At 36.6% G+C, this 28,000-nt stretch overlaps 1 protein-coding gene across 2 annotated transcripts; it reads right to left on the bottom strand.

Annotated features, from left to right (window-relative positions):
- LOC115411459 (NACHT, LRR and PYD domains-containing protein 12-like) lies at positions 1 to 27,986 on the bottom strand. Of its 2 annotated transcripts, none has more exons than XM_030123591.1 (15): positions 27,889 to 27,986; positions 26,956 to 27,069; positions 22,936 to 23,026; positions 19,788 to 19,898; positions 17,302 to 17,418; positions 16,835 to 17,070; positions 13,123 to 14,887; positions 12,834 to 13,010; positions 10,045 to 10,218; positions 9,351 to 9,527; positions 7,620 to 7,793; positions 7,267 to 7,440; positions 4,890 to 5,063; positions 757 to 930; positions 1 to 193 (listed from the first exon to the last, which is right to left on the bottom strand). In XM_030123591.1, the coding sequence occupies exons 3-15, from the start codon at positions 23,004 to 23,006 to the stop codon at positions 187 to 189; spliced, it is 3,531 nt and encodes a 1,176-aa protein (XP_029979451.1). In that variant the 5' UTR covers positions 23,007 to 23,026; positions 26,956 to 27,069; positions 27,889 to 27,986; the 3' UTR covers positions 1 to 186. The 2 variants fall into 2 exon arrangements, with proteins under 2 accessions (XP_029979451.1, XP_029979452.1); XM_030123592.1 differs by having other exon boundaries at positions 13,123 to 14,884.
- Positions 27,987 to 28,000: the final 14 nt, after the last annotated feature.

Raw genomic sequence — 28,000 nt, 5'->3', positions numbered from 1 at the left:
TGTTTGATTGACAGCTGTTTTCAGATCTGCTCCTTCACTGACACAGTTCAGTTTAATACCGTCACACATTCTGCTGTGAAATCACAGAAACCAAATGAACTGTTCATTTACTGCATTGTTTGTTTCCAGTGTAAAACTCCAAGACCACGTTCATCTGCATCTTCATGACGACCGTCTACTCCCTGTTTACGACCTGTTGAAGACGAGACAGAGCGTCAGACACCACCTCTACAGCATCAGAAGGTTTGGTCAGATCACACTAAACCACCTTTAACACCAGAGTCTCAGAGTTAATGCTGACGAACAGACTGAACCATCGTAAATGTGTCAACGTGAACGGAACCGTTCATCAAACAACAAAGCATGGTTTTAGAATTCAGACCAGTTCTGTAGAATTATTCTCATGTTGTTTGCGGTTCACCAGTGTTATTCCCACATTCTCCAGATGAAATCTCTTTTCCACCGTTCATTTTGTCTGATTATTGAAGCAGACGTAGACCCTCTGGTTTTTGCAGCTACCAGAGATGAGATGCAGCAGATTAGTCCTAATCTGTGTCCTCTGGTTCAAACCAGTACATGTACCATTAGACCATCAGCCTGGTGGTGTTCTGGACCTGAGCGCTGTGTTAAAGCAGATCTGCAGTTGGGTCTGGAGCATCTCCAATGGCAGCTCACTGTTCCTAGTGCATGCTATGTGCTAATGCTAATGCTAGGTGCTGCGCTTCAGTCTGAGCTGGGTTCTACACCATCACATACCTGAGGATGTGCAGTCCACAGTATGGACTCAGTCCAGCAGACAGGAACTCTAACGCTGAGTCATGAATGCAGGGGTTTGACCTCAGGTCCAGAAGTCTGAGATGGAAAGGATTAGACTGCAGAGCAGAGGCCAGAGAAGAACAGCCTGTGTCTGTGATGGAACAGTGGTTCAGCCTGAAACAAGACAAAGAGTAACACAACTGAAACAAGACAAAGAGTAACACAACTGAAACAACGTAAAGAGTAACACAACTGAAACAAAGTAAAGAGTAACACAACTGAAACAAAGTAAAGAGTAACACAACTGAAACAAAGTAAAGAGTAACACAACTGAAACAAGACAAAGAGTAACACAACTGAAACAAGACAAAGAGTAACACAACTGAAACAAAGTAAAGAGTAACACAACTGAAACAAAGTAAAGAGTAACACAACTGAAACAAGACAAAGAGTAACACAACTGAAACAAAGTAAAGAGTAACACAACTGAAACAAGACAAAGAGTAACACAACTGAAACAAAGTAAAGAGTAACACAACTGAAACAAAGTAAAGAGTAACACAACTGAAACAAAGTAAAGAGTAACACAACTGAAACAAAGTAAAGAGTAACACAACTGAAACAAAGTAAAGAGTAACACAACTGAAACAAAGAAAAGAGTAACACAACTGAAACAAGACAAAGAGTAACACAACTGAAACAAGACAAAGAGTAACACAACTGAAACAAAGTAAAGAGTAACACAACTGAAACAAAGTAAAGAGTAACACAACTGAAACAAGACAAAGAGTAACACAACTGAAACAAAGTAAAGAGTAACACAACTGAAACAAGACAAAGAGTAACACAACTGAAACAAAGTAAAGAGTAACACAACTGAAACAAAGTAAAGAGTAACACAACTGAAACAAAGAAAAGAGTAACACAACTGAAACAAAGTAAAGAGTAACAAAACTGAAACAAAGTAAAGAGTAACACAACTGAAACAAGACAAAGAGTAACACAACTGAAACAAAGTAAAGAGTAACACAACTGAAACAACGTAAAGAGTAACACAACTGAAACAAAGTAAAGAGTAACACAACTGAAACAAAGTAAAGAGTAACACAACTGAAACAAAGTAAAGAGTAACACAACTGAAACAAAGTAAAGAGTAACACAACTGAAACAAGACAAAGAGTAACACAACTGAAACAAAGTAAAGAGTAACACAACTGAAACAAAGTAAAGAGTAACACAACTGAAACAAAGAAAAGAGTAACACAACTGAAACAAGACAAAGAGTAACACAACTGAAACAAAGTAAAGAGTAACACAACTGAAACAAGACAAAGAGTAACACAACTGAAACAAAGTAAAGAGTAACACAACTGAAACAAAGTAAAGAGTAACACAACTGAAACAAGACAAAGAGTAACACAACTGAAACAAAGTAAAGAGTAACAACTGAAACAAAGTAAAGAGTAACACAACTGAAACAAAGAAAAGAGTAACACAACTGAAACAAAGAAAAGAGTAACACAACTGAAACAAAGAAAAGAGTAACACAACTGAAACAAAGTAAAGAGTAACACAACTGAAACAAGACAAAGAGTAACACAACTGAAACAAAGTAAAGAGTAACACAACTGAAACAAAGTAAAGAGTAACACAACTGAAACAACGTAAAGAGTAACACAACTGAAACAAAGTAAAGAGTAACACAACTGAAACAACATAAAGAGTAACACAACTGAAACAAAGTAAAGAGTAACACAACTGAAACAACGTAAAGAGTAACACAACTGAAACAAAGTAAAGAGTAACACAACTGAAACAACATAAAGAGTAACACAACTGAAACAAAGTAAAGAGTAACACAACTGAAACAAAGTAAAGAGTAACAACTGAAACAAAGTAAAGACTAACACAACTGAAACAAAGAAAAGAGTAACACAACTGAAACAAAGAAAAGAGTAACACAACTGAAACAAAGAAAAGAGTAACACAACTGAAACAAAGTAAAGAGTAACACAACTGAAACAAAGAAAAGAGTAACACAACTGAAACAAAGAAAAGAGTAACACAACTGAAACAAAGTAAAGAGTAACACAACTGAAACAAAGTAAAGAGTAACACAACTGAAACAAAGTAAAGAGTAACACAACTGAAACAAAGTAAAGAGTAACACAACTGAAACAAAGTAAAGAGTAACACAACCAAAACAAAGTAAAGAGTAACACAACTGAAACAAAGTAAAGAGTAACACAACTGAAACAAAGTAAAGAGTAACACAACTGAAACAAAGTAAAGAGTAACACAACTGAAACAAAGTAAAGAGTAACACAACTGAAACAAGACAAAGAGTAACACAACTGAAACAAAGTAAAGAGTAACACAACTGAAACAAAGTAAAGAGTAACACAACTGAAACAAAGAAAAGAGTAACACAACTGAAACAAGACAAAGAGTAACACAACTGAAACAAAGTAAAGAGTAACACAACTGAAACAAGACAAAGAGTAACACAACTGAAACAAAGTAAAGAGTAACACAACTGAAACAAAGTAAAGAGTAACACAACTGAAACAAGACAAAGAGTAACACAACTGAAACAAAGTAAAGAGTAACAACTGAAACAAAGTAAAGAGTAACACAACTGAAACAAAGAAAAGAGTAACACAACTGAAACAAAGAAAAGAGTAACACAACTGAAACAAAGAAAAGAGTAACACAACTGAAACAAAGTAAAGAGTAACACAACTGAAACAAGACAAAGAGTAACACAACTGAAACAAAGTAAAGAGTAACACAACTGAAACAAAGTAAAGAGTAACACAACTGAAACAACGTAAAGAGTAACACAACTGAAACAAAGTAAAGAGTAACACAACTGAAACAACATAAAGAGTAACACAACTGAAACAAAGTAAAGAGTAACACAACTGAAACAACGTAAAGAGTAACACAACTGAAACAAAGTAAAGAGTAACACAACTGAAACAACATAAAGAGTAACACAACTGAAACAAAGTAAAGAGTAACACAACTGAAACAAAGTAAAGAGTAACAACTGAAACAAAGTAAAGACTAACACAACTGAAACAAAGAAAAGAGTAACACAACTGAAACAAAGAAAAGAGTAACACAACTGAAACAAAGAAAAGAGTAACACAACTGAAACAAAGTAAAGAGTAACACAACTGAAACAAAGAAAAGAGTAACACAACTGAAACAAAGAAAAGAGTAACACAACTGAAACAAAGTAAAGAGTAACACAACTGAAACAAAGTAAAGAGTAACACAACTGAAACAAAGTAAAGAGTAACACAACTGAAACAAAGTAAAGAGTAACACAACCAAAACAAAGTAAAGAGTAACACAACTGAAACAAAGTAAAGAGTAACACAACTGAAACAAAGTAAAGAGTAACACAACTGAAAACAGCGCAGCTCAGTAAGTCCAGTTTCATGTATGAATTCAGTTCAGCTCAGTTTTCTTTCTACAGCTCCAATCATTAAACCATTTAATTTCCACCACAGCATTTGTTTTTATAAATATAAATTTCTTAATTTTAATAATTTTGTGAATTTTAAGAATGTGTGCCTGATATTTAAAGTCTTGCATGGACTGGCCCCTCCTCCTTTGACAGATTTGATCAAATCCCGCTCTGTTAGTGGGAGGGGCCATCGCTCTGTCAGTGGGAGGGGCCACGCAGGTGCACTACTATTGGACAAATTACACTGTCAGTCACTGGAACTGAGTATTAGAACAGTTTACCTCAACAGAACAGACTCAGTCATACGCCTCCTTTAAATTAAAACTTAAACATTGGATGAAGGCAAACCAAACCTGGTTCCATCAGTAGATGGTCCTCACTGTTGTTGTTCTGTGTGTTTTTAGGATGTTTTGTCTTTTTGTCCACTGTCTTTCCTGTCACCTGCCTAAAGACTACAGATGGAAATGACACTGCTGCTACAATCTGACAGATTTACAGCTGACACTGCTGGAGATGTTCAGTAATATGCACTGTCCCTAATAAATCAGTCAATCAATCATGATAACCTCAAGGCCTTAAAAACCTAGAACAGAACACACCCAACACATCCTCCATGAACCAGCTCAAATACATCAGTAAATGTCAGATCATGTACCTGATGGTTTCCAGTCTGCACTGAGGCATTTTCATTCCAGTACACAGTTGTTGAACTCCTGAATCCTGCAGTTTGTTCTCACTCAGGTCTAACTCTGTCAGATGGATGGGGTTGGACTGCAGAGCTGAGGCCAAAGACGAACAGCTGATGTGTGTTAGTTTACAGCAGCTGAGTCTGGAATGAATGAAGAAGGACTGAATTAGAAACAGACGAACAGACGAACAGCTGCATACGACGTATGAGTGCTGTCGACAAGAGCAGCGTAAACCAGTGGTTTTGGCTCGTGACCCCACACTGTAAAAAAAAAAAAAAAAACTGTAAAAAAACAGTAATATTCCAGCAGCGGGGGCGCCAAAAAAATACTGTAAAATAACAGAAAATAACCATCTCATAAAAATACGATAATTTTCCATAATTCAAATACAGTTTTTTGCCCTAACTTTACATGAGATTTTGCTTTTATTTTTGACTTTTTAATGTTTAATAAAGAATATTTACATGTATTAAAACAATCCAATTCCCTATATATATATATATAAATAATTTTCAGTGAGACTCAGTTGTCCAATCCACTGATAAAAACTGTATTTGGACAGTTTATCAGTGCTTATACATGTTATACATTCACAAAAATACATTTATTCAACATTTCTGTTGTGAAACCTCCTGTAATTACACAAGATATTTGTCAATGAACAAACAAGTCTGGTTCAACTGACAGAACTAATACTTCTGTTACCGTTAACTGTCAGGAATTTTATCTAGTTTTATTTATTTATTTATTTATTTTTACAGTATGAAACTTTAAATTAACAGTTTAATCTCATAAATAGAAAAGAAATATTTGTGAAATTATGATACATTTGCAAATGTATTTTAACTGTATTTTTCTGTGAAAAAAGAAAAAAATTCTTTTAAAAAATGTAAATTTTTTGGTTATTCACAGTTCCAGTTTTTTCCTGTTCTTTTCCATTTGACATGTAAAATCACAGTCTGTTCTTGTCATTTCATTGATATTTTCCTGTATCTGAAAAATACAGGAAAAATCTGTCAAATAAACAGTGAAAATTCTGTTAAATTACAGATTTTTTTTTACGGTGTAGATTTTATTTATTTCAGTTAACGAAAATGTTTTTACAATTCTAGTTTTGGTCATTTCGTTAGTTTTCGTTAACGATAATAACCTTGGTTCATATGTACTGTCTATGCCAATTAGATTTCCTAGATTAATCACTGAACAAGTTGGCAGTCAACATAAGCTGTATGTCTCATATCTGACAGAAATGTTAGAATGAGTCGGGTTTTGACTCATCAGATGCAGTTTAGTGGTTCTGCAGATGTGGTGTGGACAGCTGCGGACATTTACATTTAACATTGAAAATCCCATTGACCACACATTTAAAATTAGAGCTCAGCTAATATTGATGTGAATTGAATCTAATTTGACAAACACATGACTGGTACCCAGCTGCAACTTTTTCTGCTGTACACTGTAAAAAACAATCTGTAATTTAGCAGAATTTTCACTGTTTATTTTACAGATTTTTCCTGTATTTTTAAGAAACAGGAAAATATCAATGAAATGACAAGAACAGACTGTGATTTTACATGTCAAATGGAAAATAACACGAACAAACTGTAACTGTAAATAACCATAAAATTTCCATTTTTTTAAACGAATTTTTTTTCTTTTTTCACAGAAAAATACAGTTCAAATACATTTGCAAATGTATCATAATTTCACAAATATTTCTTTTCTATTTATGAGATTAAACTGTTAATTTAAAGTTTAATACTGAAAAAAAAATAAAAAAATAAAAAATAAAATAAAATAAAACCAGATAAAATTACTGACAGTTAACGGTAACAGAAGTATTAGTTCTGTCAGTTGAACCAGACTTGTTTGTTAATTGACAAATATCTTGTGTAATTACAGGAGGTTTCACAACAAAAATGTTGAATAAATGTATTTTTGTGAATGTATTACATGTATAAGCACTGATAAACTGTCCAAATACAGTTTTTATCAGTGGATTGGACAACTGAGTCTCACTGAAAATTATTTATATATATATTTATAGGGAATTGGATTGTTTTAATACATGTAAATATTCTTTATTAAATATTAAAGTCAAAAAAATATGTAAAATCTCATGTAAAGTTAGGGCAAAAAACTGTATTTGAATTATGGAAAATTACCATATTTTTATGGGATGGTTATTTTCTGTTATTTAACAGTATTTTTTTTTGCACCCCTGCTGCCGGAATATTACCGTTTTTTTATGGGGTTTTTTTTGTTTTTTTTCCAGTGTGAAGCTTTTGTATTTTTAATAACAGGATCTGGACATGGGGGTCAGGGTTTGGTCTGTGGACTCACCTCAGAGTCTGCAGTTTACAGTGTGGATTCTGCAGAAAAACACACAGATGAGTCACTCCTAAATCCTGCAGATCATTTTCACTGAGGTCCAGTTCTACGAGATGAGAAGGATTAGACTGAAGAGCTGAAACCAGAGTGGAACAGCTGATCTGAGACAGTCTGCACAGACGCAACCTAGAAGAAACACACAGCAACGAGTTAGAATTAGAAAGAAAGTCCTGTTACTGCCTTCAAATGGCTATTATGATCTAACTGAATCTAATCTAATCTAATCTAATCTAATCTAATCCATAGTTTTGATTGTCTTTCTAAAAGTGTTGTAACTCTTTTGTAAACACAGCTCATAAACTGACCTCAGAGTTTTCAGTCGACACAGTGGGTTTTCTAATCCAGGGGTCAGTAGTTCGACTCCCACATCTTGCAGTTTATTTTTACTCAAATCCAGTTCTCGTAGATGGGCAGAATTGGACTTCAGCACCATGGACAGAGAAGAACAGCTGATCTGAGACAAACTGCAGCATTCAAGTCTGGAAGGACAACAACATATGAATGACAGGAATATTTATAAAACTGCACGGAATTATTTATGACCAATTAGCAAATAAAAAGATCAATTAAGTACTGTTCCCAAAAGTGATTTTGAAGATTTTTTTTTTTTTTGCGAATTCAACATTTTTTCCTTAATTCAAGCATTTTTTATTTTTTATTTTTTTTTGCTTCATTCAGTTCAAGACTGGAAGTTTTGTACTTTGCAAAAACATCCCAGGGGTCAGATTGGAACTTTTGGTGGACCACATTTGGCCCCCGGTCCACATGTTCGAGACCCCTGGACTAAGTCGTCTTCTTCTTGATCGCCCTAAATGGGGGAGGGCTTTAATGATGTCATTGATGCAGATGAGGAATAGTATAAGTATAGGGCTAAACACATCAAACAGCTTTTCATTAATTATATTTCAATATATATCAATTATCTACACTGTAAAAAAAATCTGTAATTTAACAGAATTTTCACTGTTTATTTTACAGATTTTTCCTGTATTTTTCAGATGCAGGAAAATATCAATGAAATGACAAAAACAGACTGTGATTTTACATGTCAAATGGAAAAGAACAGGAAAAAACTGTAACTGTGAATAACCATAAAATTTCCATTTTTAAAAGATTTTTTTTTTCTTTTTTCACAGAAAAATACAGTTAAAATACATTTGCAAATGTGTTGTAATTTCACAAATATTTATTTTCTACTTATGAGATTAAACTGTTAATTTAAAGTTTAATATTGTAAAATAAATAATAAAACGAGACAAAATTACTGACCATTAACGGTAACAGAAGTATTAGTTCTGTCAGTTGAACCAGACTTGTTTGTTAATTGACAAATATCTTGTGTAATTACAGGAGGTATGTATGTATGAGGAATGTATAACATGTATAAGCACTGATAAACTGTCCAAATACAGTTTTTATCAGCGGATTGGACAACTGAGTCTCATTGAAAATTATTTATATATATACATATACATATATACATATATACATATATATATATATATATATATATATATATATATATATATATATATATATATATATATATATATATGTATAGGTAATTGGATTGTTTTAATACATGAAAATATTCTTTATTAAACATTAAAACGTCAAGAAAATATGCAAAATCTCATGTAAAGTTAGGACAAAAACTGTATTTTAATTATGGAAAATGACCATATTTTTATGAGATGGTTATTTTCTGTTATTTAACAGTATTTTTTCGGCACTCCAGCTGCCGGAATAATACTGTTTTTTTTTGTTTTTGTTTTTTTTACTGTTTCTTTCTTTTTTCTTTTTTCTTTTTTTTACATTAACAGCAGGATTTACATTTAATTTTGATTATTACAATCTGACTGACAAAAAAACTAATCAACAAATATGCAACACATTTTTGTACTCAGTTTACAGTCTGAGAATAAATATTTCAGCTCGTATGTTGCAGTCATAACTGTGTAAATACATTCAGTTTAACCTTCACATGCTGCAGATCAATAACACGCAGAAAGGTACAAGAAAAGTAAAGAACTGACCTCAGAGTCTTGAGTCGACACAGTGGATTCTGCAGTTCATCGCACAGTAACTTCACTCCAGAATCCTTCAGGTCTGGGTTTTCACTCAAATCCAGTTCTGTGAGGTGGGGGGGGCTGGACTTCAGAGCCGAGGCCAGAGCAGAACAGCTGATCTGCGACAAACCGCAGAACCGCAACCTGTCCATCAAACACATGGTAATGCTCGACTGGGGTGGACTTTTGGATTATTTCTGAACTTTAAATGATCTGTCAGTCTTTCTTTTCCTCCCTTTGTCTCTTTGCATGATGCCATTTCTGAAGTCCGCCTCAGTTTGTGTTTTATTTACGTCTAATGTTCGACAAAAACACGTGCTTTTCAAACACCAAACACAAACACACTGTCCCTGCATTCTGAACTTCCCATCACCTGGATGTGATCCATTAAAACAAATACAAACTAGACCCACAGAGTTTTTAGCCCTATTCCAAACTACTGTAGATTATAAGTAAGTAAATATTATTTATACAGCATGTTTCACAGATAAAATCACAAAGCGCTTTACAGTTTAGAATAAGATAAATAAAATATACATAGGGATGAGAATCGATAAGAATTTAACGAAAGCATGGATGGACGGATGGATGGTTTTCCTTTTCCTGACTTCATTATAACCTGAATAATCCAATAATTACATGAAACATTTGGAACTCTGACCTCAGAACTCTCAGTGCAGATTGCTGAATCTGTAGAACCTCACAGAGCTGCTCCACTCCTGAATCCTGCAGGAAGTTTTTGCTCAGCTCCAGCTCCTGTAGATGGACCGGGTTGGACTTCAGAGCTGATGCCAGGAAGCCACAACCATCACATGTGACCTGACAGTCCGTTAACCTGCAAAAACCACATAAATACACTGGAGATCAAAATTAGAGAACAACCGACAATTTACTGTATTGTCCTGTTTTAAAATGATCCAAACACAAATAAAATAGCAGTATTTTAAGCAGATTTCATGAATTATATATATTCTGATGTACAGCATAAAAAACTTAGGAAAGAAATGAAAAAAATAAAAAAATGATCAAAATTAGAGACCGCTTTCAGAAACCTGTGTGAATCTGACACATGGGGCAAATTCCCTTCATTTTCTGACAAACACTATTGAACTGGCTTCCTGAACTTCCACTTTTCACTGACTTCACAAGAATGTGAGCCATCCTAAAGGGACTGAAACGATCCATGTATCATTCGTTCATTTGTTTTTCAATTTAAAAACAAAAAACAAAAAAAAAACACTTGTTTTTTTGTTTTTCATTTTCAAAACCACAATGAAAAACGGATGATGGTTTGTTTTCCCATTTCCTGATTTTGTGCTCAAATGAAAAATGTAAAAAACGCACAACGACCGTTTCATCCGATTTTGCTCTTTTCAGTATAGTTCAGCTGTCTGACCTGGAAGTAGTCGTTACTAGGGAAAAAATAAACAAACGGAATCCTGGCCGGACTGGAGGAATATTTTGCTATAATTAAGCAGCTGTTTGATACGTACGGAAGCGTATTGCATTCACACCAAAAATTCATTGGCTCAGTTTTTCTGAATTAATTAATTCAGAAAAACAGAGCCGAATTTACATTTTTTCAGAAAACAGTATCTCGTTAATTCGGAAAATTCCGTTTGTTTATTTTTTTCCCTCGTAATGACTACTTCCGGGTCAGAAAACTGAACTATATTGAAAATAGCAAAATCGGATGAAACGGTCATTATTTGTTTTTTCCATTTTTCATTTGAGCACAAAATTGGGAAATGGAAAAACAAACTGTTATCTGTTTTTCATTGTGGTTTTGAAAATGAAAAACAAAAAAATGAGTGTTTTCTTTATTTTTGGTTTTAAATTGAAAAACGAATGAACGAATGATACATGGATTGGAAAGCTCCAGCAGCAGGTGTTCCTGTGAAGGCTGAAAGGAGGACCCTGTCAGCAAAAGCAAGAGAAGTTGGTTCTTCCAAATCTGTGATTTCCAGAATATTACCGTACTTTCCGGACTATAAGCCGCTACTTTTTTCTCCTTTTGAACCCTGCGGCTTATACAACGATGCAGCTCGAGTATAGGTTTAAACGGGCTAACATCCTCCAGGGGGCGCTCTAACAGGAAGCACAAAAGTGAGACAGACAGGAGGAAGAGGTGATGAAGAGGAGAAGGTTTAAGCTGAACTTGGAACAATCATTTTGCACAAACCCTCATCATGGAAAACACAAAGAAATGCATATGATGCAGCTTTGAAGTTCAAACCAATCGATGTGTTATGGAAGTAAATCTGTCTCATCACATTTTGAATTATAAAAGCCACTGAATTTTTTTTACTGAAATTAAGTATCTGACTTTTTCGGTGTCACATGACCAACCTAATGTAACTTGATTGGCTGGTGTTGTGGTTCGACTTGAATCATTGCTTATCCTTGCTGTCCCGGATGTGTGATCTGAATTTTTTTGCTTCTGAAGTTTTGTTATTTCTAAATTTATGAACATAGTAAAATTGAGAGACAAAAAAATCACATACTTAATTTCAGGGCAAAAAAAAATTCAGTGCCAGATATTCAATGGCTTTTATAATTCAAAATCTGATGAGACAGATTAACTTCCATAATGTGTCTGTAAAGAAGGAAACAGAGCTGCAGCACTGAAGAGACAATGAGGGACAACGGAAGAGAGACTGAAAAGGTGTGACGGAGCCTTTGAGGATGTTCAGCTCCAACACTGAAGAAGACGACTGCAGTGGTTTAATGAGCAGAAGGAAGAGGAAGAGACAGATCAGTGACTGTTCTGGGGTTTTGAACCAGCCTGTTCCTGACGTTTGACTGCCGTGGTACAGACACTGTTTGGAAAAAAGCAGTGAAGGGATGGAAATAAATATTTAAATCATCTGTCTGTTTACCATCTGTCTGTGGAAATATCTCATGTCACAACGTGGACACCTGTGGCTTATAGTCAGGTGGGACTTATAGCCCAGAAAGTACAGTACATCTTTACTAAGTCACAAACTCATTCAAGTCCACCAGGAAGGCTGACCATCCACCAAAGACAAATGAAAGACTGGACAGGATAATATTTACAACTTATATGAACAATCGGTTCAACGTCGCAGCTGGAATTACTCCACCACAACAAAATTCCTCAGATGCCCAGTTCCCTCCCAGCTCTGTCTGTAAACACATGGTTTGTTTGTGGTGGATGGAACTAAGAAACTGTTCACTGTAATGACAGACTGAGCTGAGGAATGACAGACAGACCAACAGATTCATGAAACTGAGGATATGACTGAGGATGGACAGATCTGAGGAAAAACTAGTCACAAAAGTCTCCCACACCTTTAAATATTGAGCAATGAATAAATCAAGTTATCCTGAATTGTTCTCTAATTTTGATCCCTCATGTATAATATCACCAGATCACTGGATCTGAATCAATCCATCTTAAAACTAATTTATGGAAACAGAATGTTGTACCTTAACTTCTCCAGTACACACTGTGGACTCTGCAGTCCAGTCGCCAGTATCTTTACTCCTGGATCTTTTAAGTGAGTGTTATAACTCAGGGTGAGTTCTGTCAGATGAGAAGGATCGGACTGCAGAGCTCTGAGCAGGACTTCACAGTGAACTTCTGTGAGTCCACATCCAGAAAGTCTACAAACCAAAGCAGAGCAGGAATAGAGAATTTAATATTCAACACAATGGCACTGATTGCACAAACTGTTAAATAATGTTACTACGTGTTAATATTTACATCAGTACTCACTGAGCCTTTCTGCAGTTCCTCACGGCTGGTATCAGTCTCCGTCGTCCTTCATCTGATGTGTTGTACTTCTTCAGGTCCAACTCATCCAGAACCTCCTCTGACATCTGCAGCATGTAGGCCAGAGCTGAACACTGGATCTCAGACAGTTCTTTCTCTGATCTGTTCTCTGACTTCAGGAACTCTTGGATCTCCTGATGGACCGTTTGGTCGTTCATCTCCGTCAAACAGTGGAAGATGTTGATGCTTCTGTCAGGAGAGATATCATCAGTGTTCATCTCCTTCAGGTTGTGTATGACTGTCTGTATTGTTTTTGAACTGATCTCTGTTGGACCCAGTAGATCTTCTAAAACTCTCTGGTTGGACTCCAGACAGAGGCCATGAAGGAAACGAATGAACAGGTCCAGGTGACCATTTTCACTATTGAGGGACTTCTCCAGGGCTGTTTTGAGGAAGACCTCCAGTGTTGAATTATGGTCCCATCGTTCCAGAAACCCCTCCAGTACTTCATAGTTCCTGTTGGTGTAACAGTGGTAGATGTAGACTGCAGCCAGAAACTCCTGAATGCTCAGATGAACAAAGCTGTAGACTGTCTTCTGGAACATCACTCTCTCTGTTTTGAAGATCTCTGTACAAACTCCAGAGTAAACCAAGGCCTCTGTGATGTCCAGACCACACTGCTCCAGATCTTCGTCATAGAACATGATGTTTCCTTTCATCAGTTGTTCAAATGCCAATCTACCCAACTTCAGAAGAACTTCCCGGTCAGCCTCTGTCAGCTCCTCTGGTCTGGTCTCATGTCCTTTTTCATACTTCTCCTTCTTCCTCTTTGTCTGGACCATGGTGAAGTGTGAGTACAGGTCTGTCAGGGTCTTGGGCAGATCTTCTCTCTGGTCTGAAGTCAACATGTGCTCCAGAACCATGGAACTGATCCAGCAGAAGAGTGGAATTTGACACATGATGTGGAGTGTTTTGGAAGTCTTGATGTGTGAGATGATTTTGTTGGACAGATCTTCATCACTGAAACTCCTCCTGAAGTACTCCTCCTTCTTGTCATCAGTGGTGAATCCTCGGACTTCGATTACCCTATCGACACATGATGGAGGGATCTGATTGGCTGCTGCAGGTCTGGAAGTTATCCAGATGAGAGCTGATGGAAGCAGGTTCCCCTTGATGAGGTTGGTCAACAGGACGTTGACTGGTTTCTTCTGTGTGACGTCTGAAACCACCTCACAGTCGTTGAAATCCAGTGACAGTCTGCTTTCATCCAGGCCGTCGCAGATGAATAGAAGTTTGCAGACGCTGATCTGCTCTGCTGTGACCTTCTGTAATGTTGGATGGAAAACATGGAGCAGTGTCAGCAGACTGTACTGCTCATCTCTGACCAGGTTCAGCTCTCTGAAGGACAGCAGAACCACCAGACTGACGTCCTGGTTTTCTAAACCCTCGGCCCAGTCCAGAGTGAACTTCAGCACCGAGAAGGTTTTTCCAACTCCAGCGACACCGTTGGTCAGAACCACTCTGGGTTTCTGCTGGTCTGGAAGGACTTTGAAGATGTTCTGACACCTGATGGGTTTGTCTTGGATGATCTTCTTCTTATAAATTGTCTCCAGCGTCTTCACCTCATGTTGGGTATTAACGTCTTCACTCTGTCCCTCTGTGATGTAGAGCTCAGTGTAGATCTGGTTTAGACTGGTTCCACTTCCTGTTTCATCGGTTCCTTCAGCTACATGTTCACATCTGCTCCTCAGAATGAGCTTATGTTCTTCTAAAACCAGAAAATTAAGCATGAAACACAACCAGCTACAATGAATGTTTTACATTTTAATAGAATAGAATTGCCTTTATTGTCATTGTGCAAAAAGCAAACAATGAAATTGGAGTGGTACTTCCCACCCACAGTGCAAAAATAAAGTGTAAACATATAAGAATTTCAAAGGCATAAAAGACAATAAATACAGTTAAAAGAAGAATAAGAAGAATAAATATATAAAAACTATTATTACACAATTAAAACTGCTATTGTTATTGCACATGCCCAGGAGGAGGGGAGATTATGCATTTAGGAGCTGGACAGCCCATGGATAAAAGGTGTTCTTCAGTCTGTTTGTCCGGCTCCGTAGGGATCTGTATCTCCTTCCAGAGGGCAGGAGATTGAAATGTCTGTTCCCTGGATGTGACAGATCCCTCACAATCCTCCTTGCTCTGTTTAGCCCTCTAATTGTTCCAATGTCTTCCAAGGAAGGCAGGGGGCCGCCAATGATTTTCTCGGCTGTCTTTATGACCCCCTGCAGGGCTTTCCTGTCCTTGGCTTTAACATGCTGTTCTTGTGTTTTTGTAAATAAACACTAGGGTGGTCCAACAATCCTGGTAAAAAATACAGTTTCAGATCACCTCCATTAGAACCCTGCATTAGGTTTTGTCATTCAAAAGATGATTTAGGAAAAAAATTGGAAGAAAAAGGAGATGTTTCAGAGGTTGCACAAGTTGCTGGAAGTTTCCTGGAAATGAACTAATTGTTCGTTTTCAGCACAGACAAGCTGAGCTGTAAGAGAAGAGCAGTACTAGCAAAACCAAGGTCTGAGGGATTCAGCGAGAAATATATGGATGAAGTAACTCCGCCCACATCTGTGGTACTGGAGTGAAATATATGGATGAAGTAACTCCGCCCACATCTGTGGTACTGGAGTGAAATATATGGATGAAGTAACTCCACCCACATCTGTGGTACTGGAGTGAAATATATGGATGAAGTAACTCCGCCCACATCTGTGGAACTGGAGTAAATATATGGATGAAGTAACTCCGCCCACATCTGTGGTACTGGAGTAAATATATGGATGAAATAACTCCGCCCACATCTGTGGAACTGGAGTAAATATATGGATGAAGTAACTCCGCCCACATCTGTGGTACTGGAGTGTAGAACTGGTTGTGGTCCATTCTGTGACACCAGAGCAGAAGCAGCTGATGGTGGACACCATGATGTTAAATGCAGGTTCTTTGGTTCCTCTAAAGCGTTGGGATGTCCTTCATCCATCAGATTGTGAAGGGAAGCAGATCAGGGCTTTTGTCTCCACCAGCACCATGCGTTTGTTTGAACCTTTGGATCTGCCACAAACATTCGGAACAGTTCCTCCAGTAGACTGGGCTGATGATGCAGACTTTCAGAAGGAGGAGAAAACTGGGCATTCCACTAAAGCTGTCAGTGATGTCACTGACAGAGGGGCGGAGCTTATTCCAGACTTAAACTGGAGCCGAACAACAAATGCAGATCACAAACAGTACTGGCAACAAGTTGTCAAAGAACACAGGAACATTTTTGGTCATTTCAATAAACCAACAGTGGTTGTTGGACTTTCTAAGGAACATTTTTATGTGAGTGTCAGTTTGATTTGGAGAATAAAATACAAATTCTTCTAATCTGCCTTATGCCTTATTCATTTGGATAGTTCTGTTAGAGTATACAGAGACATCTGCACCTGTCTGGGACACCTCTGAATAGTAATTAATTTGCATCAAATTTGGGCCGAAGTAATTTGGCCAGATATGGAACCAAATGCAGGGTTCGAATCCAGAGAATCTGAAAAACGTTTTTTTTGGACCACCCTAATAAACATATTATAAGGTTGTACAATATGAAAGACAGGTCTTTCTGTATTTGGATGATTATAATTTCAGATCCACTGACGTCCAGACTCATGTCCAGTCTTACCTTGTACAGTGCTGTCCATCTGTGGTCCACCTCTGGTTCTGGTTCTGGTTCTGGATGGTTCTTCACACTGGGGACAGGATGAGTCTCCTGATGAACCCAACCAGTCCCAGTATGAAGTGATGCACTGTCTGCAGAACCCATGTCCACAGCTGGTCCAGACTGGATCACCCAGGACCTTCTGACACAAACGACAGGACTCTGGGTCCACCTCAGGACCATGAGTGCTCTTCCTGTCTCTGTGGATATCAGCACATTCTTTCAAAACACAACATCAGCAGTGACTGAACAACCAACAGTTCATCAGATGCACCAAACCAAAATGTTTTAAAATGCAACACGACAACTCGATGACATGTCCTGAGTTTTAATTTGACAAATCAGTCCATTTGACCTGCAGTCACTGAAGCAGGACAACCTGATACCACAAACAGATGAACAACCATCTAATGTGAACTCAAGGCACTAACCGTGTAGGACTCGGTGTGTCTGAAGTTCCAGGTTTATTTGTGAAGTGATCCAGTTTCTCCATGGACCAGCTCCTCTTTAAAGACAGACCCTTGGACGCTGGAGACACTGATCTGAACCTGCACAGAAAACAGACGTGGTTTTGCATCTGATGATTTGATGTTCAATAATGTCCGGTCCATCATATATGCCATGTTTCCACTACAGGGAACCGGCTCGACCCGGCTCAGTCTGGTATCAGGTCCTATTCCAGACTGTTTCCATTCCAGGATACTACCCACTTTCCAGTACCTGGTCGTCATAGCGATGCAACATGTTACTTCTGTGTGCTCTGCTCACAGTTGCTGATAAACTCACTGGTTGCCTGTTGTCTGGTCAAACTCCTGCTGAATGTTTGCGTCTGAACCTCCTGGACAAACCATGGTGTAGTTTTACAGACTGTCATCATGTGGATTCACCTACTGACAGATTTACTGGAAACTTCTGCATCTGTTTTATATAAAAGGGCGGGGCACAGAGACGACTCTGACCAATCAGTGTTCTGCAGTGTTTACATCATGTTTTAGTATCTGGTCCCCAGTCCTGGAACCTCGGCGGAGGTGAGACCAAAAACGTAGTACCAGGTACCAGATTCCAGGTCCTTTTTTGTAATGGAAACGCAGAAAGGCTGAGTCGAGTCGAGTTGAGTCGAGTCCACATGTGATTCATCTGATTCTCTACTCAGCGGTGCTTGTGAATCTAGTGGCAGACTGAACACCAGGCCGTCATCTGGGTCCAGTTCTGGTTCCGGTGTGGGCAACAAACGTCGTACCCCCTCAAATACAAGTTTACAAAGGTAGGGGGAAGGAAATGAGGAGCACAACAACAGGAGACGAGCCGAGTCGAACCGGTTCCACGTAGTGGAAATGCAGCAACAGAGGAATTAGTAAAGAGTCTGTAGTTTCACTGTCACTGCCCCCCCCCCCCCAAACCAGGCCAAATGTCGTCTGCTTTTATTATTTGTTCATACTGTATATGTTCTATTTTCTGTGCAGATGGAAATATATAAGACAGTTAATGCAAACACACCTGTTTGTACTCTTTTATTCCTTCACCCAATGAGAAATGATAAGGAATCGAATCGATAAGCAAAATCAATAATGGAATTGGAATCGTTAAATTCTTATTGATTCCCATCCTGAATGCTAATGCTAGGTGCTGTGTGTGTGTGTGTGTGTGTGTGTGTGTGTGTGTGTGTGTGTGTGTGTGTGCTGTCACATCTTCACATTGTGTCTAAGGTCATGTCTGTTATGTGTTTGTGTTAGTCCTTCTTTGTGGTACTTCAGTTCTTCCCTCCTTTCAGATCAGCTGATCTGTTGCATCGGTGTCTCGTTGTCCACCTGTCTACAGATTTGACCCCGTCCTTCATGTTCTCCTACAGTTTGTCGTTGCTTCTTGTTGTCATTGTTCCACAGTTTGTATTCCATGCAGCTCTATTTTCTGAACTCGCTCATATTTGTTACAGGTTTTGGATTTTGGACTTTGGTTCCTCTGTTTGTTCTCTGCTCTCATGTTTGGACTCGTTCTCTGGTTTTGGATTTTGGTCTACAGATGGACGGACGGACGGACAGACAGACAGACATACATGGGTTCAGGTTCAGGTTTGAAGTCCGGAGCTTCTTTTCTGGACCGATCAGTCCTCATGGACGTCACAGACTCTGGTCTGTGTCTGTGAACACATCATGAACATTAAACCTCCTCAAACATCAGTGGTTTCAGATACAAACGTGAATCTGATGGTGAAATGAATAACCTCAAATGTCTACAGAGAAGTGTAATTTGAACAATATTCTGCCTGTTACTAAATATTTTGTGTCTTTGTAGATCTGATCTGTACGGTGGCCCAGAGGTGCAACAGCCCAAAAAATTATCCACTATAAGAAAAAAAAGAAGAGCTCAAAAAATTAATTGTGGATGTTTTGTGAATGAATGAATGAAATCTTTCTTTTGAACATGTAGACAGTGAAACCAAAAGAAAAATCAACCTACAAAATATAAGTACTGGTACATAAATGATTGATAAGCAAACAAACAAAGAAAAAATAAATAAATAAATAAATAAAAATAATAAGAAAATTAGATGAATAAAACAAATGAAATGAAATTACACATGCTCGAAAAGGAGTAGGAAGAAATAAAAACTAATGTACTCCTGTCAATATAATAATAATAATAATAACAATAATAATAATAATAATAATAATATCACACATCCTTTTTCCTTTATACACTAATATGATAATACCCATTTACAACTTATCCTACCAGATATGAATAAAAACAAAAAGTACAAATCTTTCTCTTCATTTTGGCTTGTGTTCTCTCTATTATTTGTCTTGTTTTATCTTTTACTTCTTTTATGTCATTTTCATTTTAAAAACACATTATGGACATAAAGAACCTACAGACCAGGTCCTGTGAGTCAACCTGGTTTGGTCAGACCTCTTACCGGGATGGTCCAAGTCCAGGTCCTGATCCTGGTCCAGGTTCAGGTCTGAAGTCCGGAGCTTCTTTTCTGGACCGGTCAGTCCTCATGGACATCACAGACTCTGGTCTGTGTCTGTGAACACATCATGAACATTAAACCTCCTCAAACATCAGTGGTTTCAGATACAAACAGAAAAAATCGGACCAGTGTCCCTGTATCTTAGCGTCCAAATTCAAAGCTTTGGTAAATGTATCCAGATCCATTTATTCTGCCCCAGTTCTGTGTATTTATTCTATTACAGAAATAGTCCATGTTTTAGTCATATTCAATCAGATCTGTAACAAATTCAAATTCACACTTGATATCACTGATACTGATTTACTGGATCAATCCACTTCCTATCTGTTAGAATGGGAACATTTTTCAAAGTGGCACCAAATCCAGAATCAGATCCAGATCCAAATAATTTCACTAACTTTTGTTGCCATCATCATACAGAAGCTGTAGACCAAGTTTGAAGTCAATCAGAAATGTAGTTTCAGAGAAGAAGATGATTGACATTTTTGTAACGTACGATGCTGGACAACAACAGCTCACAGTCTGTCAGCCGGTAAACTGAAGACCACGTCAACACCAAAGGTTCTAATAGTTTCAGATGTTTCATCATAGTTTAGTTTCATTTAGTTTGGACTTTTTTTCTCTAATTCAGTTCATTTTAATTAGTTTTTAGAGCAGGTTTGCTAGTTTTTATTAGTTTTCTTTTTTTTTTTTTTCTAAATGCTTAGTTTTAGTTTAGTTTTGGTTTTAGTTTAGTTTTAGTTTTAGTTTAGTTTTAGTTGTAGTTTAGTTTTAGTTTAGTTTTAGTTGTAGTTTAGTTTTAGTTTAGTTTTAGTTGTAGTTTAGTTTTGGTTTAGTTTTAGTTTAGTTGTAGTTTAGTTTTAGTTTAGTTTTGGTTTTAGTTTAGTTTTAGTTTTAGTTTAGTTTTAGTTGTAGTTTAGTTTTAGTTGTAGTTTAGTTTTAGTTTAGTTTTAGTTGTAGTTTAGTTTTGGTTTAGTTTTAGTTTAGTTGTAGTTTAGTTTTAGTTTAGTTTTGGTTTTAGTTTAGTTTCAGTTTTAGTTTAGTTTTAGTTGTAGTTTAGTTTTAGTTTAGTTTTAGTTGTAGTTTAGTTTTGGTTTTAGTTTAGTTGTAGTTTAGTTTTAGTTTTAGTTTTAGTTTAGTTGTAGTTTAGTTTTAGTTGTAGTTTAGTTTTAGTTTAGTTTTAGTTGTAGTTTAGTTTTGGTTTAGTTTTAGTTTAGTTGTAGTTTAGTTTTAGTTTAGTTTTGGTTTTAGTTTAGTTTCAGTTTTAGTTTAGTTTTAGTTGTAGTTTAGTTTTAGTTGTAGTTTAGTTTTAGTTTAGTTTTAGTTGTAGTTTAGTTTTGGTTTAGTTTTAGTTTAGTTGTAGTTTAGTTTTAGTTTAGTTTAGTTTAGTTTAGTTTAGTTTAGTTTTAGTTGTAGTTTAGTTTTGGTTTTAGTTTAGTTTAGTTTTAGTTTTAGTTGTAGTTTAGTTTTAGTTGTAGTTTAGTTTTAGTTGTAGTTTAGTTTTAATTTTAGTTTAGTTTAGTTGTAGTTTAGTTTTAGTTTAGTTTTAGTTTAGTTGTAGTTCAGTTTTAGTTTTAGTTTTAGTTTAGTTTTAGTTTAGTTTTAGTTTAGTTTAGTTTAGTTTAGTTTAGTTTAGTTTAGTTTTAGTTTTAGTTTTAGTTTAGTTTTAGTTTAGTTGTAGTTTAGTTTTAGTTTTAGTTTTAGTTTAGTTGTAGTTTAGTTTTAGTTGTAGTTCAGTTGTAGTTCAGTTGTAGTTCAGTTGTAGTTCAGTTGTAGTTCAGTTGTAGTTCAGTGGTCTCTTTTCTCTTCTTCTCTGTGGTCGTATTCAAATAAATCCCAGACAGGACTCTGCTGCTTTCTCCCAACTTTAGTCTCAGAATCAGAATCCGTTTTATTGGCCGTGTGAACACATATAAGGAAATTGGCTTCAGTTTTTACAGTGGTCACAACATACAGTTCAGACATGAACCCAGAACAACATGAGGACCTGGACACGATACAGATGAACCGTCCACTGGAGACACAGACAACAATGGGCTGAGATTTACACTGGATTAACAGTGTGATATGTACAGAGTGTAAACTGGAGTTTTTCTACAGTGAGTGGATGTGTGGATGGTCTATTAAAAATATATGTTTATGTGGATATTATTTACAGTGGGTTTGACACCCCAAGGTTGAAAAACACTGCATTCCCTGTTCCCATCCCCTGTTTCAGTTGGTTGGTACAGTCTGTTCGTTCTCAAACTGATCAAATCTTGTGCCACAAACATCTGAGACCAGTGTTCAAAGGGTTAAACCAGTGTTTTTCAACCTTTTTTTTTTTTTTTTTTTTTTTTTTTTGGGCTTGTGATCCCAATTTACCCCAGACATTCAAAACGGAGACTGTTTTTTTTTTTTTTTTTTTTGCTAAAATTAATTTGTTTTTGATCATGTACTAGTTTGCTATTATATGTTGCAAATAAATGTTAATTTTAGATTAAATTTAGGCTGTATATTGTACATTTTTATAGGTAAGTTTTAAGTTTTTATATATTTTTTTTATCAGTCACTAGAAATTTCAGGTGACCCTACGTGGGGTCCCGACCCTAAGACATATCATACATGTTCAAAAAAGGAGTGAGAAGTACAACTTATAAACTCCAGCCCTTCTCCTTCTATAATTAATAATAATAATAACCTTCCTAGTCTAATCAGATCTAGAGTATATACTATAATATGACTGATACTTATTATGAAATAACTTGGTTTATGGCTTTATATTATTATGAACAAATATAATATGATTTATATAAACACATAATACAATAACACATATATGTAAATACATATTCATACACAGATCTGTACACACACATATACATATACACACACACACACACATATATACACACACACACACGCACACACACATACATATACATACACATACCACCTTCTTGTACACCTTTATAACACCCACTGACCCCCAACCCTTCCCTAAGGTTGAAAAACACTGCTGTATTCAGTGTTAAATGTTGTTGTTGTTGTGTGTTTGTGGTTGTTAAACTGATGATGCTCAGTGTTTCCTGTTGTGTGTTGCACTTCCTACCTGGTGTCTCCAGGTTTTTGTCGCAGCTCCAGAGGCGTCTCCGTACGTCCAACATCTTCATCTTCCTCCATCTTCACTCACAGCTGAAAGTCTGTGTTTTATGAAGATTTAACCTTTAGTCTGAGTGTTTTATGGCGTCATGTGATCAGACTGGTTATCCTGATGACGTATGTATCAGCTGTTGAATGCAGTACATGTACATGAGTGTTAGTACTCTTTGTACACTGTAAAAAAAAAAAAAAAACGTAAAAAAACCCCCAGTATTATTCCATTAGCAGGGGGGCTGAAAAAATACTGTTAAATAACAGAAAATAACCATCTCGTAAAAATACGGTAATATTCCATAATTCAAATACAGTTTTTTGCCCTAACTTTACATGAAATTTTGCTTTTTTTTTTTATTTTTTAATGTTTAATAAAGAATATTTACACGTATTAAAACAATCCAATTCCCTATAAATATATATATAAATAATTTTCAGTGAGACTCAGTTGTCCAATCCACTGATAAAAACTGTATTTGGACAGTTTATCAGTGCTTATACATGTTATACATTCACAAAAATACATTTATTCAACAGTTTTGTTGTGAAACCTCCTGTAATTACACAAGATATTTGTCAATTAACAAACAAGTCTAGTTCAACTGACAGAACTAATACTTCTGTTACCGTTAACTGTCAGTAATTTTATCTCGTTTTATTTATTTATTTATTTTTTACAGTATTAAACTTTAACAGTTTAATCTCATAAATAGAAAGAAATATTTGTGCAATTATGATATATTTGCAAATGTATTTTAACTGTATTTTTCTGTGATAAAAAAAAACATTTCTTTTAAAAAATGTAAATTTTATGGTTCTTCACAGTTACAGTTTTTTCCTGTTCTTTTCCATTTGACATGTAAAATCACAGTCTGTTTTTGTCATTTCATTGATATTTTCCTGTATCTGAAAAATACAGGAAAAATCTGTCAAATAAACAGTGAAAATTCTGTTAAATTACAGATTTTTTTTTTTTTTTACAGTGTAGTACTACTGCCTTCAGTCTGTTGATCTGACATGTAAACACAGATCAGCTGATTCACATCAGTCTGAAAAAAATGAAATGTGACCTGACGACATTCCAACACAGGGATCATAAAACAATCTGACAGCTTCAGCAGTTTTGTTTTGACTAAAAACACTCACGTAAACAACTGAGTCTGACTGCAGAGAAAAACCATGAAGCCAGGCTGTAACATGTCCAATAAAAGTGAACATTAGCTCATATTTAACAGAAATGACATTTAAGTACCAGGCTGAAGTTATGAAACTCATCCAACACATAAAAATACACAACGTGAAGCAAATAAACATCAGATCTGACACTGATAACATTTAATAGAATCTAGAAGTCCAGAACCTAAAAAGAACATCAGTACATCAGTAAATATGATCCAGGTGTTCAGATTATTAAAATAAAAATACCTGGATATGGAATAAATCTGTCTCATCAGATTTTGAATTATAAAAGCCACTGAATGTCTAGCACTGAATTTTAATTCACTGAAATTAAGTGTCTGGATTTTTTTGTCTCTCAATTTTACTATGTTCATAAATTTAGGATAAAAAAAATCAGATGCAAAACATTCAGACACAAAAAATTCCAATCACACATCCAGGACACCGAGGAAAAACAATGATTCTATATGAAGTCAAACTGACAGCCAATCGAGTTACACTAGGTCGGTCATGTGACGCCGAAAAAATTCAGATACTTAATTTCAGTGCAAAAAAAATTCAGTGTCTTTTCTAATTTCAGATCTGATGAAACCAGGGCCAGATTAACACTTCATTGTACCCTGGGCAACAATATTCAAGGGCCCCATCATCACAACCCCAGGATCCCTATAATCTGGCAAAATACAGAATAAATTCCAGGAATATATGTAAATATACCCCATACTTCAATATCTAACTATCATCAAATGCATTTTGATGTACAAATGTGTAAATGTTCGTAGAACTACAAGTGCACCACTATAGCCTCTTGTCAAGGCCACTCACTTGCATATGATGATATGAAAACAAAACACATTAGCATCAGTATAATCTAAAATTGATCCACTACATTAGAAAGAGAGGGAAGTGTCCTCCATTTTCACAAAAAATAAATAAGAAACCATTTCCAAAGTATCCAGTATATATTTAAGAACACTTTTTGCCAAATGTATTGAATCGTCAGAAAAAGCCCACAGACAAAACACAAACATCATCTGATAGACTCAGATATGAATTTTAACTCTTTCCCTGCCAGAGCATTTTCCAGTGAGTTGGTAGCCAGCGCCAGCCTTTTTGGTCATTTTCACTAATCTTTGGAGGCTCACTGAAAATGTTGTGTTAGGAGTATGTGAACACTGAATACATCAAAAGAAAGAACAGAACTTTCACTTTTAAACACAAAAAACGATTTTATTCTATCTTCATTCGTTCGTGAGATATGAATATTTGAATATTGTTCATTTTCAGGAAAAAAATGAATTTAGAGCAAAAAACTGAGAAAATTGAATTTTTTCGAAGACATTGATTTTCAAGATAAAACTGATTTCCTATTTACATTTTTGACTCTTTCTTCTTTACCAACAGTAACACTGTATTCAAAATCACAAAATAAAATAATTATAACAACAATAATAATAACAAACAGCTCTAAGATATTCCATTATTCCACAAAATGTTAGTGGAATCCACACCAAACTTTAGACCAAACATCTTCTAAAGCACCAGGTTCCTTCTAAACTTTACACTTTGACATACATCAGTTATAAGTAACAACATATTAGTTTAGTTTTTTTGATATAAACACTTCAATATTCCTCATTTTCAAGAAAAAAAGAAACAAATTCACTAAATACTGCAGATTTCTGGCCTTTCTTTGGCTGCACCACATCCTCCTGTTGGACCACCTGCTGTGTTTGATCTGTAAATAATTATATGGACATGTAGTTATTTATCTTTGCATGAATATATGTATTTATTTATTTATTTCATACAAAAGCTAAATCAAACAGTGTCTTACCTGTGTCCCTGCTGACATTCTACAGCTGAATCTGTTCTGTGTCCTCAGTCTGAATCTGAACTCACTCTAACAGATGAACACTAGCTGTCCTTTGTCTGTCCCATGTCTGTGTCTGTCTTCTCCTTGAATGTCCCCTAGAAATGTCTCTTTTCTCTTCCTCCTGTCTGTCATTTTCTCCGTGTCGCTCCGTGCCCCCCCCCCCCCCCCCCCATTCAGTGACTGCCGCTGGATGCGTTGCCATGGGATACGGAGACTCCAGTGCGAGAACGTTAAACCCGGTCCTTCATTTTTCCGAAAAAACTGCTTAATTGTTTGTTTTTGGACTAAGGAAAGTATTTCACATGATCCGCAACACCTCCAACTATAGCATGAAAGTGAAAACACGGACTGACGGAAAATCTCGTCATTGGCGAAGAAAGAGTTAAACAGAAATCCACTTGTTACCTCAGAATTCAACAAGAGAGTTAAAGTGCAATGTAAACATCGTTTTGATTCGCGTACGTATGTCGCATAGTTCTTGACGTCTCACATCCCGCTCAGTGCACGCACGTTGATTTGCGTCACAGCTGATTTGCTTTTTGGACTGACCAATGAGGAGAGGGTCTCAGCTCACGGTCACAGACAGCAGGAGCAGGGTTTCTGTGCAGTGCAATAGCTCCGGACAGCGGACAGTTTCATTTATAAGCAAAAGATAACCAGATATTTTCGTTATGCCCGAGCTACCCAGGGCCCTTCAGACATCGCGGGCCCCTGGGCAATTGCCCAGTTGCCCATATGGTTAATCCGGGCTTGGATGAAACAGATCGACTTCCATGTAGTGCTGATCTGAGTTGTGCTTCATCTGGAGCTTTGTGTCCAGTTTCATGTCCTTGGATCAGACTCAACTGTACGGACTTCAGATGAAACCAGTGCAGAAGCTGAAACAGCTGAAGCCCACAGGGTTAGGGTTGACTTTCTCACCTGGAGTTGGTAGACTGTGTCCTGGACCTGGACGGCGTCCTCGTAGACGTGTCCTCTTCCTCCTCTTCCTCCTCTTCCTCCTCTGTACTGACACTGAACTGAAGCGTACGACGTCTGTAAACATTAACCAGCTGATTTACGAGGTCATGTGATCACACTCTGGTTTAATGGATCAGACGTCAAACCTCAACAGCACTATTCGGTGTTTATTATCTTTTATATCAGTGTTTTTCAACCTTAGGGTCTGGACCCCATGTGGGGTCACCTGAAATTTCTAGTAAGTGATAAAAATGAAAACTTACTAATAAAAACTGACATTATACAGCCTAAACGTTGCCTAAAATTAATGTTTATTTGCAACATAGTACAGCAAACTATTACAGGATCAAAAACAGATTAATTTTAGCCAAATAAAATGTCTCTGTTTTGAATGTCTGGGGTCGACAGAAATTTGTGATGTTCCAGTGGGTCAGGAGTAAGAAAAGGCTGGAACCACTGGACTAATGCCAGAGCTCCGCAGTCTGGCAGTCGGTGGTATTCCACCTGTAGGACCCCTGTGCACCGTCTACATTCGGGTTCCAAGGTTCTGGACCGTGCAGTTACATTTAAGAGTCTTACATCGACGTTTGAACCAGGTGAGAGGACTCATCTGTGTTCAACCATAATCTGCCCGGCAACAGGTGATGTAACTTTAAAGTACAGCGTTTTACTGTGAACTGGAACCAAGTGTGGTTTTACCTTTGAGTTACCGTTAACCTGAAGTAATTCAACACAAACACCAAAGTGAACAGTTCAACTAAAAGACTAAGTGTCTGGAAAGAACTAAACTAAGAACTAAACTGGACTGGTGTAATTATGGGATTATTATTATTGTTATTATTCTATTATCAGTAATATTTGATCCAACCAGAATGTGATGCAGTGTGAACCCACCTGTCTGGTCTGAGTTGATCCGGATCGATCTATAAAAACGAGGCTCAGGTTGAAGAAGCCGAGTCTGAAGAAATGAACAAAACCAACCTGAATATGACGTGTTGACACTCAC

The sequence above is a fragment of the Sphaeramia orbicularis genome, chromosome 20 (assembly GCF_902148855.1).
Source record: "Sphaeramia orbicularis chromosome 20, fSphaOr1.1, whole genome shotgun sequence".
Taxonomy (NCBI): domain Eukaryota; kingdom Metazoa; phylum Chordata; class Actinopteri; order Kurtiformes; family Apogonidae; genus Sphaeramia; species Sphaeramia orbicularis.
The sequence above is the reverse complement of the archived record's forward strand: the minus strand, read 5'-3'. Positions and strand labels throughout refer to the sequence as shown.

What these genes read in the sequence shown, in the direction of transcription:
- LOC115411459 (XM_030123591.1), bottom strand. Translation starts at nt 23,006, where the DNA reads ATGGAGGAAGATGAAGATGTTGGACGTACGGAGACGCCTCTGGAGCTG. An exon ending in CCTGGACTTGGACCATCCCG is followed by an intron (nt 17,419 to 19,787) that starts GTAAGAGGTCTG and finishes TTTTCTGTGCAG; the next exon opens with GTTCAGATCAGTGTCTCCAG. An exon ending in TCTGCACTGAGAGTTCTGAG is followed by an intron (nt 9,528 to 10,044) that starts GTCAGAGTTCCA and finishes TTTGATGGACAG; the next exon opens with GTTGCGGTTCTGCGGTTTGT.